We start from the raw sequence: 20,298 nt of genomic DNA, 5'->3' as shown, positions 1-20,298 counted from the left end.
GGATTTTAAGGATGTCTTCCAATTGTTAGTCTCAACTTCTCGACAAAGATGACAAGCAAGTCCCTGCCTAGATTACCAATGTTGTTAGTTACTAACTGTGTTAGACCGGCTTTGGTTGTGAATTTGTGGTCTATGGATGTAGTTTTGGCTATCCGTTGTTATTTGCGGTGATTGTAGCTGTGTTTGGTTTTAATCGTTTATTTGTTAATCTAGAAACTTTGAAGAGTTTTTTTTTTTTTTTTTTTTTTTTTTTTTTTTTTTTTTTTTTTTTTTTTGGAATCTTAAACACACACACACCCGTATTTTTCCACAACGAGATTCGAACTCACAATCTCAAGGTTGATGAGTTACCTCGATACCACTAGATCAGAAGCCCTTTGGTACTTTGAAGAGGTTTGGTTGTCGGTTTTAGATTGTGTTTGGAGTTTGAAGAGTTTCAAATATTGTAATTCACGTGTTGGTATTCATCGCTCGATTCGTTGCTTCAACGAGTTTTCAACGACTTGTTTGTTGTTTCTATTGTGGAATATAATGGAAACGTATTTGAGTCTAGCCCAATATAAAAAGTCAATAAGAACGTAGTTGAATGTCAATTGTTATTTTTTTTTTGGTAAACGAGTAAACCGTCCTATAAACGAGCACATTGGCTCCCCATAGAAGGTAAAGCATCGGGTAATCAAGCCCCCGAGTGTGAGATCTGGTACCGGGTGAATTGCGCATTATACGCGCCTCTAGTCACATTTTCTTTTTTCTTTTTGAATAATTTGGCATAAACTAGGAATTGAACTGGTGATTAGGTGGTCACTCACGTGCTTAGTTAGAATATCAATTATAACACTCAAAAAAAAAAAAAAAAAAAAAAAAAAAAAAAAAAAAAACATCCATATAAATCACGTGACCATTGTCATCTATACTCGTTACTCACATTTGATACCAGCGTCGGAGTTGTTCGTTCTTTCTCTAAAGATTTGCTGGATCCCACTTATTTTCCTTGAAAAATCTCTCTGTTAATTCATTACTTATTATCAGAAGAAAATTTAATCAATTTCAATTAACTGATTTCGTCGCCGCTTTATATAATTGATAATAATAGTTTTCGATTCACCGCAGAGCTAGAATCCTGAAAAATCAGATTGAAATGAAGAAGGACAAATCAGTATTAATTGCAAACCCTAACCAACCAAAATCACCACCACCCCCGTCATCATCATCATCATCAGCTTCAAATAATCGAGGATCCCTTCGAGAAGATGAACACGAATCAGAATCAGAAGAGAAGCAATTTAGTACCAATGACTTCCCTGTGCGCACCGGCACTCGTAACGGTTCCTCTAAATACGATTTCGTCAAGGTTTTTACTTCTTATTTATTTATTAATTTATATTTATGATGATATGATTATTTAAATGTTTAGTTGTTCAATATGCGACACGTAATTATGGATTTATATTAGGATTGTGTTAATTAATTAATCTCTCTAGTTATGCATGCAGATAAATGATTGTATATATTGGTTCTGGATTACTTTATGTATCTTCTTTTATTGTTATCAGGTGAAAGTTTGGCTGGGTGACAATGCAGATCATTACTATGTGCTTTCTAGATTTTTACTTAGCAGAATGCTGACTGTTACTAAGGTTTTGCCATTAATCCTTTTTTATCATAGATTTGTACAATTGTCTAATTTTATCTGTTACAAGCTGTTAAGTTTTGTGTTATTTTGCACAAAACCAAGTAGTTGTCATGCCTAATTGTGTTCAGTAAATGATAATCGTTGGATATATTAGTAAGGAATTGTTGATAATTACCTAATCTGTAAAGGTGATTAGCTCATATGATGCACTATAACACGTGTCTAAGGTTTCCCTTTGGTAATAGCACAAAAGGAACTACCTCAAATTCTCACATATTATTATGTCTAATAGGTGTGAGCAGAGTTATGGCGTGCTTCGATGTCACATTCATGTGTCATACATTTCTGAATGCGCAATGACACATGAAATGCAACCTTTTTATTAGGACTGCAAGCACATATAAGAGATATTGCAACTAGGTTGTAGAAAGGATTCATTGTATGTTAGACAAATGGCGGAACTGTTCAGGTGTCATGACAAAAGCTTATATCACATCAATTTCGAACTATGTTAGTTCTTTGCTCCAGATATCAAAGTTGACATCTTATTGCTTTGAAGCGTAGTTAATTCTAAAAGTCTGCTTCTACTATCCCCACGGAGATAACTTTTTATATTACTTTAAAGTTTCAAAATCGTGTTCATATACTATAGAATTCTGTGTCGCTTCTTATCTATGGTAGTCTGGCGCATATGATATACAGGGGCGGAACTTGACAACGTTAGTAAGAGGGGGGGGGGGGGGGGGGGGGGGGGGGGGGGGGGGGTTTCCTCACTTAAATGTGTAGTACTTTTTTATGAATTTTTCCAACCACACTTGTAAGCGCACTCGTTAAGTTATTGTAGCGTTTTATAACCATCATTTTGATTAAAATACATAATCACTAATTAAATGATTTTTTGCACTTTAATGATAATACTTGCGATCGTCTTTAAAAAGTCATTAAAATTTTATGTAATTTTTAACATATCAATTGAAGGTATGCATGTATAAAAGAATAAAAATACCTTAAAGTGATTATTTAAAATAGACGCATGATGTCTAGATTATTAAATATAATTTTCGTATTACTTATAGTATTACTAAAATTAAATATTTACAGAAATTAGTTATATTGACCTTATAATCTAGTGGGTCTGAGCCGAGAACATATATCTAGGCTTTAACCAATTAATCTCAACTTTCAACGTTTATTTTACAAGGGCGGTGATGAAAAAGTCATGTAGTTTTCATATATTACCATTGAAAAGGCTAACTACAGGTAGATTTCTAGCAGGGGAGACCGCCCCCTTTTGTCTTAAAGAAGTTCCGTCCCTGATGATATAGGCATACATAATCAAAACTCGTACAGAACTGATAGTTGTGAGAAGATAGTAATGACAAAGCAAGGTTTTAGAAAATGTAGCTGAAATTCTATCGCGTGCATTGGAAATGCTACTACATAAATAAAATTTGGATTTCCAAATTGTGCAACTAGTTTATAAGCTCCTTTTGGATTTCATTCATTCTGCATACCTTTCAGAAGCTTAAAGTGTTTTTCATAGAAACTTCAAAGGACTCTTAAAAGCTTCAAGTGGCAAATATTTACTTTCCTTGTTATGTGCATTTCTACTTTTATCATTCTTTTCTGCTTATGTGACTGTAAAGTTCAAATATAAACATCATATTGTTTTTGTGTTTTAGATTCCTAATCACGTGGCTCTAAAAATTGCTCTTGAACTCAAGAAGCTGCTCATAGATAATAGCCTTCTGGACGTGTATGTCATCGTATCTCATCTTGAAGCCCTCCATTTTGACTATTCGATTCTTTGTATGTAAACTTTATAACCTTATGCATCAGGCTTTCATTTTGCAGCTCTCAGTCCGATCTGGAAGCCAATTTGTTTAAGGTATATCACTACAATGTTCATCTTTCAATGTATCTCCTAGAGTTACTACTGGTATCTTTTTGAAGTGATTTAGGTTTACTTGCAAGCATGTGATGTTGCAGCCTGTCTGTTGTTTTTAAATTTATGTTACTTATCTGTCGCTGGTTATTGTCTCTCGATACTTATATTAAACATGTTTCAAGTAACTATAATGATCAGGATATAAAGACTTATGGCACTCAGATTATATAGGGGTGCATTATGATTACTTCTTCTAAAACTAGCTGACAACCACATTAACAACTAAAAGAAATTCTTTTAGGAATGTACCAATTATCAACTGAAACAGATAAGTTGTTGCAATGCCAGATAACTTATACTTTATCATTGTTTGACGTCCGTAGTCCTACAACTCATATTTAATTATGACATTGAGAATGTTAGGTTAATTTGTTTAAATTTTGTGTTTTCAAAGAATTTGATAGATTATCTAGTTAAATCGTTTTCATGCATCTAATATATAATGTCAATATACCCATGATGCAAAAACATCTCAAGATATTCATTTTACTAGAAGTTGATGATTACTGTAAAGGGGTTAAAGTTGTATTTGGCGTATGATTCGTTTATTTTTATTAGATAAAAGGCATTCAATTACGTTGAATGAGATAATGAGATCTACATACCACCATTTGCAGTTTCCTGTAACTTTTGTTTTAGCCTACGCCCAACTGCATGTGCTAAGGCTTGGTTGGATGAAGCTGTGTCTTAAAATATTCACATATAGGAAGGCTTTGTCTGTGCTTTTACAGTAATGCTACTTTAATTGTCGAATGCATGATGATAATTATGACTTATCTCAAAATTAATCATGAAAGTTTGTTAAGATTTTGACATTTTTCTTGTAGCTCATGGAGCGGCGGGGCTATGGGCAAGAATACATAAACCGTTACAAGATGATGACTAGGTATGGACCCATTTCCTTTTTATAGTAAGGCTACATGCTGAAACTCAAATCGTACAGGTTGATTAGATTTACTTTAAGTAAGTCAGGGTATCTTGATCAATGAAATTGCTTATGCTGATTGTATTTAGTGTAACCAGAGTAGGATTTTAGTGTAAAAGAAATCAGAGATATGAAACTAATACAGTTGCTCATATTGATTTGATGGGAGTAGTTCAGTTTTGACTATTGTATGTAGAAAAAAAGACTATTTTTATATCTATTACAAAGTACTACATTTCTAATATTATCAATGTTAATAACAATATTTTGTATAGGCTCATAGTTCGGTATTCTTGATTCCTAAGAATACAGGATAATAATATCATGTATTTATTTATTTGTATTTATTTGTATTTATTTGGCTTTTTTTGTAAACACTTCATTTATATTGTTTGTTTATCCTATTCATTCTCTTTTTAGATTTCACCATCAAAGAGTACCTTTGGTTATTCTTGTATGTGGCACAGCATGTGTTGGAAAGTCTACAATTGCTACCCAACTTGCACAAAGGCTAAACTTGCCAAATGTTTTGCAGGTGAATCTGTTTTCACATATCTGTAAGATGTCCATTTTTTTCTTTATTTTACATGTTCTTCACATTAAATCTTTTAATATTTATATTTCTTAATTGTTAATGTCACAGACAGATATGGTCTATGAATTGCTAAGGACGTCGACAGAGTACGTAACATTTCCATACTTTTGTTCATATCTTTATAAATGTCCTTTTTTGAACTTTAAGAAATGATAGAATACATTCAAACTAGTACTAATTTTTCTTCACTATGTTGTGATATCCTAAAAAGTAATTATGATGAATTTCAGCAAGAGTAAATGTATGATAGTAAGTTAAAGCATAAAGCTTATTGTTGTTCTTTTAATTGGCTCAGTGCACCTTTGACATCTTCACCTATATGGACACGAGACTTCAGCTCTTCAGAGGAGCTAATCACTGAATTTTGTAGAGAATGCAGAATTGTTAGAAAAGGTATTAGTTTCCGGCTAAGGCCAGTCTGGAGTTACAAAAATTATAGAAATAATTAATTGATCGTGCGAATCATGTTTTGTTGTAGGTTTGGCTGGAGATTTGAAGAAAGCAATGAAAGATGGGAAGCCAATCATCATTGAGGTACCTAAAAAAATTAAGTATAGATATGTTCTGAGGTCATATATCACTATATTATCCCATTACAATGATTGTGATTAGATTAAATCAAAATGGATCATGTAGCTGGATTCTTCTCTTGTACCCTAATTACTAAAGAACTGTTTGCAATATTGTATGTTTGTAATAGTCTTGTATATACTTCAATTAGGGATAACATTCCGGTCGAATAAATGTTGACATAACACTAAAAAAAGATCTCACAAGTCAACATATTCATCCGTTTGATTTTGTAAATTGAAATCGCAAATTACTCAAAACCAACCCAACAATTCTTCCAGTCATTTTTAATTCAACGATCCGTCAAACCCACAATTCCTCAAAGGTTTTAGTTAATTCGTCAATTAAGATCTGATACTTCGTAAATATTTATTGCCGGCACCACAACTGAAATTACGACACCAGATCTGGCCGGAGATTACCACCCACGTCGCCGTCAAGATCCATTCCATCATACCGGCTTCAATCAAGATCCGTCACAAAATCGTTGCAGACCTTTGTTAGCTTTCATGAGTTTTGGTGTGAAGAATTCTTACTATAAGTTAGAGAGGTAACTTTGATTTTCAATTTAAGAATATATGTAAACTTAAGAGTACGTACTTTGATCCATTATCCTTTGTCCCTGTTAGTCACCCTAGAGATTTCCTCTTCTAATTTTGGTTTTCACTTCCATTCTTTTGAGTTGCCCGCCAACTGTTCTCGACTTATTGTCTCAAAGAGTTGTTTTCTCTCACACTCTTTTTACCTCACCCAATCATCTTCTCCGGCGATCCAATCATCATCTCCTCCGGTCAATCTTCTGGCGGACGATGATGTAATCTCAATGTCGAAGCCAAACGGCTTTTCGTTTACAAAGTCGAGTGATAGTCGAGTAACTTCGTTCCTGATCTTCAATTTTCCGGATACATGGTCTCGTGATGATTGCCGAAGAGTTTTTGGGGAATACGGGAATCTCAAAGACGTGTACTTTGCACGTAAGAGATTGTCGAGCGGTCAACGTTTCGGGTATGTCCGTTTTGAAGGTATCACGGATACTGACTCTTTTGCCAGAATATTAAACACCATACAAGTTAACGGGAAATGGGTTCGTGCTTACAAGGCTTTGGAGAGGAGTATAGATAAACAGTCATCGAATAAGGTTCGTGATTTCAAATTGAATGTTGAGGGGTATGAAGACTTCCCTCCTGCTCCCTGGAATCAGGGATCGTCAAAACCTTCAAGATGGGAAGGCAAAAGCTTCGCAGAATCGCTTGTAGAGTTTAAACATAACCCAAAAGTATCTCAGATTCCTTTCTCTAATCACATCGAGATAAAAGTCGGGGGTAAATGGATAGTATTCGATCTTCCTGATTCGGTGAACAACCACGATCTCGTTTTTAGTTTCAACAAGGATCGGTTATTTTGGTCTCTGGTTGAAGTGAATAAGCTTAAGGTCGACGTCGAGGATGGAGATTTTCAATCGGCCAAAGATAAATCAGAAGGTGATAATGAATTGTCGGGTGAGTGTAATAAATCGTTAAGTGAGAATAAGGAATCATCAAACATGGGTGAGATCAATCGTTCCTATGATGAAGATAACAAAGGGAAACCTGTTGAAGAACAGGGTAATTGTGTACCTGCAGAAGGAATCGATGAGGTAGAAGATGGTGAGATTGTGTCGCCTGAAAACAAGAATACTCGGGCTCCGTCCGTTGATTCTCCGGCACCGGTATCCACACCGGAAATAATCGACGGTCCGATGTCGGATGCAGTTCAAAGGCCGAGGGATTTTTCGTTTTCCAAGATGAACGACGCTGGTCTCGATGAAAATAACAGCACGAGTGATGCTGGTTCGTTGAAATCTCCAAGGAATTTTCAAAAACATGTTGAGCCGGATCAAACCTTTGGGCCAGATTGTACTTCTGACTCTAATATGGACAATTACTCTTCAAATGGGCCGAGCTTGGGCTCAGACGAAAGAGACGTGGGTGATCCTAGTTCATACGAAAAAGAATGTGTCGTGACGTCTATTCCAGCTCATACCGCGGTTGCTCGTTTTCGTGTTAAAAGGAAAAAAGTTCCTCCTTTGATCAAAAGTCATTTTATTAATCATGTATGGGGTAGGAATAATATGAAGCGTAACCGACGTCGAGATAATTTTCGATGGCACGAAAGATATTTTATCGACAATGTGATGAATAACTCGGAGGAGGATATTGGCTGTTGCTCATGTTGCTCTTCTTGCGCGTCATCGGACTCGGATACATCATCGGACTTGGAAACATAGTTTTCTCAGTTGTCGTGTCGTGTTATCTCTAATGTCTTCGTGATTGTGTGCCCTATATAGTTTTCGAGCTTTTGCGTGTGTGCGTCCTAATTTTGTGGCTGCGTGTTGTTTCGTGTTTTGTCTAGTTCCTTGCTAGTTTTAATCTCGTGTATTTGGTTCTTTTTAATAATAAAATTTACTTGCCTTTCAAAAAAAAAAAAAAAAAACACCAGATACCCAATGATGTCATGTACACCTAATTGTTACATCATAAAATGGTATATTATGATTTCTCACTGAACCCAAGCTTGAAACTCTCCTATCAGCTTACTTAAATCTGCTTCATACTCACTTGTATGCTGAGTTTTATTTTGTTTATAATTTTACAATGAACTGGTGGATGCATGTGGATTTCTTATAATCTATTAATTCATTCTCATATAAACATTCTTCCTTCCAAACGATAACACATTTACACAATCCATGAATTTGCCTTGTAGGGGATGCATGTAGATCCTAGTATATACCTTATGGATGAAGAGAATAAATCACCACATAACGCTCCAGTGAATGCAGACGAGTCAAAATCTACAAAGACAGATGAAAAGGAAATAAAAGATGCGGAAAATAATGCTTCTGCTTTCGGTACTCTTACTGAAAATAGCCATAACAGTACTGAAAATTCCAAGACAGTAGCAGTAGCAGCAGCAGCAAATGAGACAGATAATATTACAAATGGCCTCAACTCTGTTCATATCGATGACCAAGCTGCTGCTGGTAGTCAAAGTTAGCTCTTAACTAACCTCCATGTTTATTTAGTTTTGTCCTTCATAAAGTTTGATGAAGTTTGACTCTCACACATAAGTTAAAAGAGTGCCTTTTTTCTAATTTGTCTTATTTGGCCATTCAGGTGAGAAAATAAAAGAGCAAGCGGCGGAGAAGAAGCCTGTTCTTGCAAGAGAGAAATCTGGGGTCACTGAACCAGTAATAATTCCTATAGTCCTAAAGATGGCAGAATTTGATCATAAGGTATCAAGATGTTCTTAATGTCTTAGAGTGTGATTAATTATATATAAAAAAAATCTGTAGTTCAAAATAGAAAATAATAAATCAAGTGCCTCATCTTATCGCAGGCTCTACTGGAAGAATGGATATCCAGTCGAAAATTCAGTGATAAGTATCCAGTCCAGGTATTTATATATTTATTACTATGTTTTGTATAGCAGTTAGTTGACACTCTTTCTACATTTTCAAGTTAGGGTAAATATATTGAATTATTCTTGTGTTTGAACATTTTCAGGAAAAGGATAAATTGATCAGCAATTTGAAAACTATTCAGGACTATCTGTGCTCATTTAAGTCGCAGGTACCTTCAAATCACATTTTAATCATGGAAAAAATCTTATTAGTGGTCGTGTTCATAAGGATTTATTTTTATTGAATATATCTGGAACAGGGATTGACAGTTGCTAATATATCTGCAACAACATTTCCACAGACTCTTGATTGGCTACACAATCATCTTCTTCAGGTATGTTGTATTTCATTTTATACCCATACCATGTATTTGCATAGGCACCAATTTTGAGTTGTCAGTATAAATATTTTATTGAGTTGTCAGTATATATATAGCTTTATTCTAATTAAGAGCATATATTATATATTACATATTATTATTCTAATTAGAAGACATCAATATGTCTCAAAGTTACTAGATTAGATGTTGTTGGGATTATTCATTTTCCAGCAATATTATATTAGGACTTTATAATTATGGATTCTCTTTTTAATATCTCCTTAAACGTTGTGGTATTGAATCAGTGTATCGAACAAGGTATTTCTTCTGCCTCCAAAGGAAGCAACGGCCAGACAGGTGAAGTCAAGAGTACACGTTGATGTTAACTACAGGTATCGATCGATCTCGAGCATCTCTTAATCAATTTTCAAAAAACTGTTCTCTTCTACAAAGCCGAATAAGAAAACAATCTGTAAATAATTTTCAAGTCAATTAAACTCCTAGTTCTATTGTGAGTAGAATCAGTCCCCAACTTTCTTTATGTTTTTCCTGTACGTGATTTATGCTTATTTTGATTTTAATTCTATTATTCTATTGTCTTTGTAAGCTATTCTATAATCTCAGGTCCGTTGTTGTGTCCTGGTGATTTGGTCTGTATTAAACGTTAAAATAATCCAGTCAGTGGCGAATCTATGACTTAAACTAACGTGTGTTTGTAAGAACTTTAGAGTGTTAAATCAACAAATAAATTGTCATATGGGTGGGTCAAATAAGATCAGGTCAATAATACAAAACATAAATAAGATATGAATTTAACAATAGTCATAAGTCTTGTACTTAAAGTAAATACTCATATAGTCATATCTTTGAGGATGTTTTCTATAGGAACTTGAGTTTGTAAAAAGCTATTTGTCCCCAAATAAACAAGTGATTTTAGTGAGCATTAGTAAAAGTTTACAACCGAAACATCCAACAAAAAAGAGTAACATATAGACCCTTAATTTCACCATCGTAAAACAGTTGCCGACACTAAATTTATAAGGAAGCACATAAGTCATACATCGAGTACTTGCTGCTACTGATACATGACCTGGACGACGGCCTTACATGGGAACTCAATGATCCTGAAACTTTGATAGAATTTTTAATCTTTAGGAACTCTTTACAGCTGAATGATCACGAGATTGAGATTATGGAGACTCGTGTTGGTGCTGTTGTACTCGAGATTCTGATCATTGATTCTTTATAAGGTTTGATCTGTAAGGGTGCAAACCAAAGTCCCACATCGGTCATGGGATAAAACAAATGTATGTATATAAGTCTAAGGGGAAGTCTTTCTATCACCAATTGGTTTTAGAAAATGATGGACTCTTGGGCTTATATTGTAGGACATTGCGTTTGGGCTATACGATCATTACATGATCATACACACAATTAGAGATGGGCATCCGATCCGGTTCCAACCGGATCCAGATTTTCAAGAGAACCGGATTTTTTCCGGATATAAATCGGATTTTATCCGATCCGGTTTTAAAAAAAAATAGCCGTTTTTTTTTTTTTTTTTTTTTTTTTGCAGTTTCAGCCTTTTTTTTTGCAGTTTTTTGAGTTTTTTTTTGGACCATTTTAACCCCACAAAGTCCATTATAAATACATGGTTTAGCTTTGGTTGAAAATGCACCAACAAACATTCTCATATTTCTTTCTAAATCACTAAATATTCTCTAATCTCTACTTACTTATCCCATAATGGATAATTCACAAGCTTCCGCTTCCGGTTCCGCTTCCGTTGGAACATCTTCACAAGGCTACACTACGGCCGATATTGATTACAAAAAAGAAACAAAGCGAAAAGGGGACGTTTGGTCCAAATTCGAGTTGTGTGTAATGAAGGATGGTGCGGAAAAAGCTCGTTGTACACAATGTATGAAGTTCATGGGTGTTTCGGGTAATACAACGTTAAGAAAACATCTTGACAAAAGTTGTAGTGCAAGGCAAGACCCGAGACAACAAACAATGCGGGCCGATGGTTCGATTTTTGAATACGATGCCGAAGCTCTTCGGCAAGATTTGTCAAGGTTTTTCATTCAACAAGCGCTTCCTTTCAACCACTTCGACAATCCAAGGCTTACGGAGCTAATTCGGAATCGACTACAACCGCGATATAGCAATGTAAGTCGTTCTACCTTAAGACGTGACGCCTTTAAATTATGGAAAAAAGCTAAAACTGAAATAATTGAAGGTTTTCGAACATATAAACATAGGGTTTCTATAACTTGTGATGTTTGGAGCGCACCACATGGAACGACAAATTCTTATTTAGCCGTTACCGCTCATTGGTTTAATCCCGATTCGTGGCTTTTAATGAAACGTGTTATCGATTTTAAAATATTTGGTTATCCATATAATGGTAATAATATAAAAAAGCGTTACAAGACACTTTAGAAGAATATAATTTAATCGATAAAGTTTTTACAATTTCGCTAGATAATGCATCTAATAATGATGCGGCCATGAGTGAGTTAAAAATTGCACTTAGACCGATTTTAAATGGTGCATTTATTCATACACGTTGTGTTGCTCATATTATAAACTTGGGAGTTCAAGATTGTTTAGCTTTTTGTTCTTCATTAAAAGAAAAATTTAGAAGATTATTAGTAACGATTTATCGTACGAGCAACGCACGACATCATAACTATAAGGCTTTTGTTAAAGATTGTCATGGCACTTGGTTAGGTCCTTATTTTGATAATAATACAAGATGGAATTCTACTTGTTTAATGTTCGAAAATATTTTACGTCAAAAAGAAACGTTAATCGCTTTTAATAGAAAACTACTTAGAAAGGGATTTCCCGAACCAATTAGTGACGACGAATGGGATGACTTGGAATCATTAACAAGTTTTTTACAAGTTTTTAAAGAGGCATCAACAATGTTATCGGGTGTTTATTACCCAACTAGTGTACTAGTTTTAGAACAATTTTATATAATGACGGAAAAAATATGCGAATTTGCGAACTCAAATAATGTTATTTTTAGACAAGCGATTTTTCATATAAGAAAAAAACTAAAAAAATATTTTGGAGAGATACCGAAGGTATTTTTATGTGCGGCCGCACTTGACCCACGATTAAATTTTAATGGGGTTGAACGATTGATGACAGCAATATATACCAACTTTGATTGTGTGCATGGTATTTTCGATGACGAACCCAACTATCTTTTGAACTAAGTACACGCTTTTAATGATGTTTTTGAGAATATGTTTGGTATTTATGCAACAAAATATGGTCGACAATCAAACCCAATTGTTGACCAACCCGAATCATCTTCTCGAAGGAGCCGAGACCTCAAAATAAGTCTTTTTAACTTGGTACGTGAAGACGCTTCCAAACGTGCACGAACATCGGCACCCACAAGCGAGTTGAGAAATTATAAGATGGCAAACTTTGCACTAAACATGAGTGAAGAACAATTTAACAACCTTGACATTTTAAAATGGTGGGAAACAAAACAAGACACATATCCAATATTAAGCATTATGGCTCGTGACTTATTTACCGTTCAAGCTTCAACCGTAGCTTCCGAATCGGCCTTTTCTTTGAGTGGTCGAATTATATCGGAAAGAAGGTCAAGACTTACCCCCCAAGCCGTGAAAGTATGTGTATGTTTGAAAGATTATTTAGATGGGGTAGATAGGATACACGATCAAACTTCATTAGAAGGTCCGTTATATAACGACATTGAAGAATGTATAGAGTATGAAGAAAATTTAGCGGGATTATCACCTACAACAACCGAAGAGAATTCCGACAATGAACTAAACGAAGTGGATGAAGGTGACTATGAAGCGTTTGATATGGACCAAACCGAAATGAATGTATCGGGTTACCAACAAGCTTACCTTTCTCTAGTTGATGACCCCGCTTTTGAAGACTACGATCGAAGGCACCGTCCTCAACGCGCTCAACAAGATAACACATTTGGGTCATTTGACGACTAAAGTATAATGGGTGATGGCAATGCCGAAGCTCGATATACTTTAGTCTTAATACATTATTGGGTGATGGCCATGCCGAAGCTCGAAATGTATTACTCCGTAATTATAATTGTATTGTTCGAATAAAAGTGTTGTTATTTTTATTATTGTATCGTTCGAATAAAAGTGTTATTTTTATAATTGTATTGTTCGAATATTGTTATTTATATTATCTATTGTGTTGAGCATTACTAACTTTTCTTTATACCGATTATATTATTGTTGTCAAACGTTAAAAAAAAATAGAACCGGTAAAAATATAATTCGCAAAATCGAATCCTAGTCCAAGAAAAATCCGAAAAAATCCGATCGAAATCCGAAAAAGAACCGGTTCCGGAAAAAAATCCGACGCCGAGAACCGGAACCGGATCCGGAACCGGTTCCTAAAAATCCGGACAAAAAAATTCGATTTTTTTTGTCCGAATCCGGTTTTTTATCCGGTTTGTGCATCTATACACACAATACATATATTGTAATAACATATACAAAGTATCTTGATTCAGTTATATAAGCAAGTGCAAGTTCAATGACTGCAATCATGTGATGTCTACTCTAGAATACAAAGTTTTGTAACACTTTAATAATCACAATCAGGAAAACTAACTAATGATGTTTTTTTTTTTTTATATTCCAATATATATAATAGAATCAAATAATGTACACAAATAAATACTAATAAATAAAATATATTATCACATTCCGGCAATGAATGGTACACCCGTAGATGGTAACCACATCCTCCCAGAAATAAGCCGTTCCACAGTGAAGTCTTGTGCTTCCGTCAAATTCATATTCGCATGGTATCCGACCCAATTGACTCTGTTTTGCGTAACTGAACCGTTACCAAAACAACCATATTCGCCATAATACAATGTCGTAAAAGCAAAATCAGTATTACCCCAAGGTAACCATCCTTTTGGATTAATAAAATCATCAAGATACGTTTTCATGAAAACCGTTCTAGAATATTCTTGCCACGGCCGACCTAGATATGTTTGGACCGAAGGCAGAAACGGAAGTAGTTCAGAAGATGGTATTACGCGACAATTGTGAATTGAAATGCCACTATTTTGAAACGGGTCACCACGACCTTGAGCGGTTATTGTGTTTACTTGACCAGTCAAGGGTTTTCTGACTAGCATTACGCAGTTTTGGAAAACTACAGCTGCGTTACCAAATATGATATCGACTGTGCCTGATATGTAGCAGAGTTTGTAGAATTGGCGTTGAGAAACGGCGAATAAAGTGTCTTGATAACCTTCGAAGCTGCAAGCGTAGAATACCGAGAGATCGGATGATGATCGGAGGGCTACTGCTTGGGCGGCTTTAGGGCCGGCCGTGTTCCGGAATGTTATGCCACGAGCTATGAATCCAGAACCATCAACTCCTGCATTCCAATTCATTTTAGTGATAAGAAAATAAGAAATAATTGGTTGAACAAAGGGGTGCACATATTATATCAAGGGCAACAATTAGGGAAATAAAATTATTAGAATTGTAGAAATTGTAGAATTATAAGATAGCTTTTCGTTTGTTATACTCTATTTGTCATGTTTTGTACAGTTAAATATTTTGATGATATGATATGATTCAATCATGACTTGGCTTGAGTCAAAATAAAGAGTTAATTAAGCAATAGTTTAATCCGATTTTTTTAATCAAACGGCGGTTATGACTCACTGACAGGGGCTCAAATGCGATGTTGGGACGAACCATTTATGGTCCTACCGCCCTTCAGGAGGAAATCACCACAGCAAATTTATACGGGCATCGCGTGTAGTAAAACTCTCTCAGGTGAAGCTCGAACGCAAAATGTCTGATACCTCCGAAGCCCATAAAATGAGCGAGGAACCTCAAGAAATTATTTAGCAGGTCACCGCACGTTATAGTTTAATCCAACAGAAAACAATTTACGTGTATATTCAAGAAATAGCATGCAACCATATGCATGAAATTAGGGAAAATATACGTCGTTGACTTTAGACCACTTTACTTTTTATCGTATCATTGTATTCACACGTACAATCCTTCTTTACGATGTTTATTTTCAAAGATTAACTTAACCAATTATCATAATTTACTTAACAGGTCAACCATTGTATTACAATCCATCCAACTTTCATATTCAACCACTTAATTAGATAATAATTTATACTCGTAATTTTTTTTTAATAAAAATAGTTATATCATTATTATAAAAACAAAATCTTACCAACGGTTGCAGAGGCATAAGTTGTGGAACCTCCGGCCACACTCTTGTTGCCCGTGATAATGGTGTATCGAATCCCATCACCCACAAACATGATATTAGTCAAATCGTTCGCAATCTCAATGTTTTCATTATATACACCAGATTTAATATAAATTACGAATCTTTGATTCTTACGATCGATACTTCCAGCATAATCAAGAGCTGATTGAATCGTCGAGAAGTTACTCCCTGGTGCCACCGTTACGTTTGCAACCGATTGTAGTGACATCGTAGCCAATAATCTCCGGTCAAGATGTGTCACCCATGTTGGAAACTCGTTTGTTTGATCAAAACTTGAGTTTTGTTTCAAGAACCCATGGTTTATAGCCAAACTATTGCTTATCATTTCAGTTAAATTACTTGACCTAATCGGAGTAACAAAGTCGGTCAAGTTAAAGTCAACACAACCCGAAAAACAAGTTTGGAGGTTTGTAAGGCTGGCGCTTAGCCATGTTTGCGCGTCAAAATCGGAGCTTTGGTTGTTTTTTAAGCCAACTAGGGTTTGGTTAAGTTGATAGATTGTGTTATTGAGAAGCTTGTAGCAATCGTTCCAAACTGCTGTTGTTGCAGTTGTTCGACACATTTTTCCAAGGTTTTTCGCGCATCCTTGAGCCTCATTAGCGTTATCGATTGCAGCCTGTAAAGCTAACATTCGAAAATCAGCTTTATGTCGTGGCCTGCTATGCGGGCCACGACTTAGGAAATAGTTGCACTGATTAGGATGAGGAGTCGTTTGGCACCATGAGTTGATGTCGTCACTTGCTTCCTCATTGAGTTGTCTAGATACATTAAATAAAGATGATAAGACGAATACAAACAACCAAAACGATGAAAAGAGGTTAAAGGAAGCCATTTTTAGGACTTGAATTTTGATTGTTCGATATTTGTGGTTTATTGCGTTAGGTGTAGATGGAGTTTTGGATTGAAATGATGGTATAGTGTATGATGGGTTGTGGTTTTATAATACGATACGAAGATTTGAATCGATAAAATGTGTAAGTAAAGTTTAAGTGAAATTAAGTAAAACAATGAATGAAGAAGGGTAGAAAAATGATTGCTTGTTGAAGAATAGCAAGTGTTTTACGCTATTTATTTTTTGATGTTTATTGCAATGCACGTGGTCGCCATCGCTCGTATCTTTGAAATTAGGGTGATTTTTTTCTATTAAAAAACGGATACTTTTTGAAAGTGTTTTTAACTGAGGGCCTAAAACGTTATCATTAAGGTATATAAATGTACGAGTATTATACATGTGAATATTGTTATAAAAAATGTACTCTAATTTTTAAACTTGATATATTTTGAACAGTTTTATAAATCTGTTTTTTACGTCTTTTGATAAAGATAAGAGGCTAAAATCATGAGACAAATTAAACGGTTGCAACTTCAGATACTTTTAGATATGTAACTAGTAACCCAACTTTTTGAGCGACTTTCGTGGTTGGTCTAAATTGTTTGGTACTCATGTGTAAAAATATGGATTCTTCAATTTGCCTTTGACAAAGCAACAAGCATCAATGAAAGCAAATAAAACCTTACATGCAAGGGGCCGAGATGGAAAAGTTCGGTGAATTCATAAAAGACGCTTAATGTTGTCGGCGTTTAGATGGTTGCTAATCGTCCGTCATACGTTTGATTGGTCACCCTCTATATCTCGATCTTCCTTGTTTTTTGTATCGTGGTCATTTTTTCTATTTTGTTGTTTAGATCTTTTGTTTAGATTCGAGTTTGGTTGGTTTGTAATTTTTGTTTTAAGCTCGGTTGACTTTGGTTGTACGTTATTTGGGCTTCAATTTTTGTTGAAGTTTCCTTGTTTTAATGAAGTTTTCTGTTTTTTCGCCGAAAAAAAAGAAAAAAAAAAAATACATGGATGAAGAAATATGTGAATGATATGGAAATGTTTTCTTAGTACTACTTATTAGCTATTTTCTTTTTTACACTGCAATTATTTTATTTACTGCAAGATCTTTAAAAAAAAAAATACTTAGGTTATGTTTAATAAGACGAAATGATTTGTCGTTGAATAGTTCATAATCTGAATGATTTAAAGTCTTTGATTAAACTTAATTCTAAATGAAAATAAGTTGTTTGATAATCATATTGAATGAATATTATGAATTAAGTAAAATTACTTTATTAACGTCTTACGTAAATAAGAATCTCAATATACTTGTTTGTTAAGTATTTAGAATGTGATTTGAGGAAGATATTACAGAATATTAGGTGTTTAATGGTTAAAAAGGTGTTTCATATTTTAATTGTTCAACACTGAATATTGAATCATTCAACATCATATATTATTTAGAAGTCAGAAACAACGCGATGAATGTTAAATGATTCAGCATTCAGCGCTGAATCATTCAATTAAAAAGTAAACAAACACACTGTTAGTGTATCTTTGATGAAACTAGCTTCTAGTTGAAGTTAAAAACTTGTAGCTATAGTTTATACTTAAAGTTTATTTTTAAAAATGTTCGAATCAACTAGCCAAAGTTAAAGTTCACTTTTTTGTGTCGTTGGTCCCTCCATTATACAACAAAAAAACTAACAGCGTCACTCCGGTTATTTTTGGCTAACAACATCCTTCCATTATCTCATTTAAACTACCGAGTTCCTCCGTCAACTATCCGTTTAAATTGGACGTTAAGTGTCATCACCTGAATCGTGATGCGTATTCTCGTTCTTTTACTTCATCTTCATATGAATCTGAATACCACATGCTCAACTTGTTATTCCCCAAATTCCAAATTACAAACCCTAAAACCCAAAATAAAAGGAACCCAAATTACTTTGAATTACCGCTAGAATTGTATTTCAATTTCAATGTAACTTGTTCTTGGTTGCTGGTATATGCTTATATACTCGTAGTTTTTTTCTTCTTCTGACAATTGTATCCCCTAATTAAGGAAGGGTTTCAGTTCAGACTAGAATCCATTTTTCGTGGTCAAGTAAGCAACAAATCTGAAGATTCATCTAACAATAACAACAATGATTTTAGAAGTGATGAGACTCGTGCAAACACACCACAGGAGATTGAACATGAGAATCAGGATCAAATCCAAACGTAAACCCAAACGCAAACCCATTATTTGGTTCATGAAACCAAACGTCATCTGGTTACGTATGTGGAAAGTAGTGCAGACGTTCAAAGTACATATTAGCAAACAACCATTACCGAGGGAGAAACTTGGGAGGGTCGTGATATTACTAATGAACGGGGAGACGTAACTTCCGAAGTCGTGAGCCGTAATCGGCCAGAAAATTCAGGTAATGATTGGGTACAAGAAACAAATGACACATGGCATCAATCTGGTCACGAGAATCACTTGAAAGTTGGTCTGAAGGGCCTCTCGATCCTCCAAGAATACGACGTACGGTTCATGTTAGGAGGTCCAACAGATCCATATGAATTTAGTTTTATTTGGGTTTTAGGGTTTGTAGTTAAGAATTTGGGGAAGAACAAGTTGAGCAAGTAGGATTCAGATTCATATGAAGATGAAGTGTAAAACCGAAAATACCGCTCACGTTTCAGGTACGTGATGGCACTTAACGTCCAGATTAAATTGATGGTTGACGGAGAGACTCAGTACGTTTAAATGAGATAATGGAAGGATGTTGTTAGCCAAAAAAATCGGAGGACGTTGTTAGCTTTTTGGTGTATAATGGATGGGCCAACGGCACAAAAAGTTGTTGAAGTTTAAATACATGGATGCATCTTAAAAAAAAAATTGGGAAGGGCAATAAATATTTGAAACGTAAAATATAATTTGAACAAAAGTCATTCAATACATATCAATGATTGTGTGGTAGTGACTTGTCACTCTTAGCGAGAGGTCATGGATTTGACTTCCGTGGGGTGCAGCATTGCACACAAGGTTGCCCCTTTTACCCTTGAATTTCATCTAAGGGTACCTTCCGCACATCGTGTTGCGGGGGCAGTGGGGGAGGGGGATTTTATCGCCCATGCACACGGATTGGGCCGGGTTTCCTCCTTGAGGGCGGGTTATGCAACTGTAGGGAGATGAACGCGTGAGTAGTTAAGTCCCCTTGAGTGATCTCGTACTGCTGTTAAAAAAAATACATATCAATTCTCGAAAAAATAAGTAATCGCGTGGGATTTGGAATTAAAAAATCCGATGAACAATACAGGCATGTTTTTGAATGATATATAGAGGAAATATATTGATAACTTTAGTTTAATTATTAAATTAAGTCGTGAAAAGTAATAGCCTATAAACTTAAAGTTATTTTTAATGTTAGAGTTATCTAATATAATTTAATTATTTATTTTCTACTTAAATCTATAATTAAGGTTAGTATTTTAATTTTTGTAAGGTAGTGTATATATGTAAAAATTTAGAACAAAGAATAGTATTTCAATTTTTTAAGGTTAAAAATATATACATGTAAAAACTTAAAGAGAGGAAGTGTGTTGAAACAAAACCAAAAGTACAACTTTCAACGCTGTTACTTACTCTTTTGGACTCCACTAAAACTACCTTGATTTTCTTAGACTATTCCTAACTTTGACGGTGACATCATAGGGAAATTGTGCACTTTTTGATGAAAAAGTGAGTT

The 20,298-nt window shown here is 34.8% G+C and overlaps 2 protein-coding genes across 2 annotated transcripts; one reads left to right on the top strand and one right to left on the bottom strand.

The window, feature by feature from the left end:
* The first annotated feature begins 944 nt into the window (after window positions 1–944).
* Window positions 945–10,038, top strand: LOC139843249 (uncharacterized). Its single transcript, XM_071833318.1, has 15 exons — window positions 945–1,351; window positions 1,554–1,637; window positions 3,316–3,389; window positions 3,488–3,521; window positions 4,409–4,467; window positions 4,927–5,041; window positions 5,150–5,187; window positions 5,397–5,494; window positions 5,580–5,635; window positions 8,417–8,702; window positions 8,827–8,945; window positions 9,050–9,106; window positions 9,217–9,282; window positions 9,373–9,447; window positions 9,738–10,038. Exons 1-15 carry the CDS (start codon window positions 1,139–1,141, stop codon window positions 9,810–9,812), a joined length of 1,449 nt encoding a protein of 482 aa, XP_071689419.1. The 5' UTR covers window positions 945–1,138; the 3' UTR covers window positions 9,813–10,038.
* A 4,123-nt stretch (window positions 10,039–14,161) lies between these two features.
* Window positions 14,162–16,573, bottom strand: LOC139845558 (pectinesterase 2-like). Its single transcript, XM_071835816.1, has 2 exons — window positions 15,682–16,573; window positions 14,162–14,856 (listed from the first exon to the last, which is right to left on the bottom strand). Exons 1-2 carry the CDS (start codon window positions 16,571–16,573, stop codon window positions 14,162–14,164), a joined length of 1,587 nt encoding a protein of 528 aa, XP_071691917.1.
* Window positions 16,574–20,298: the final 3,725 nt, after the last annotated feature.

Source organism: Rutidosis leptorrhynchoides, chromosome 4, assembly GCF_046630445.1.
Source record: "Rutidosis leptorrhynchoides isolate AG116_Rl617_1_P2 chromosome 4, CSIRO_AGI_Rlap_v1, whole genome shotgun sequence".
Taxonomy (NCBI): Eukaryota; Viridiplantae; Streptophyta; class Magnoliopsida; order Asterales; family Asteraceae; genus Rutidosis; species Rutidosis leptorrhynchoides.
Note: the sequence above shows the minus strand (reverse complement) of the source record. Positions and strands in the feature narration are given on the sequence as shown.

What these genes read in the sequence shown, in the direction of transcription:
- LOC139845558 (XM_071835816.1), bottom strand. Translation starts at nt 16,573, where the DNA reads ATGGCTTCCTTTAACCTCTTTTCATCGTTTTGGTTGTTTGTATTCGTC. An exon ending in TTATGCCTCTGCAACCGTTG is followed by an intron (nt 14,857 to 15,681) that starts GTAAGATTTTGT and finishes ATTGGAATGCAG; the next exon opens with GAGTTGATGGTTCTGGATTC.
- LOC139843249 (XM_071833318.1), top strand. Translation starts at nt 1,139, where the DNA reads ATGAAGAAGGACAAATCAGTATTAATTGCAAACCCTAACCAACCAAAA. An exon ending in CGTTACAAGATGATGACTAG is followed by an intron (nt 4,468 to 4,926) that starts GTATGGACCCAT and finishes TTCTCTTTTTAG; the next exon opens with ATTTCACCATCAAAGAGTAC. An exon ending in ACTTGCCAAATGTTTTGCAG is followed by an intron (nt 5,042 to 5,149) that starts GTGAATCTGTTT and finishes TTAATGTCACAG; the next exon opens with ACAGATATGGTCTATGAATT.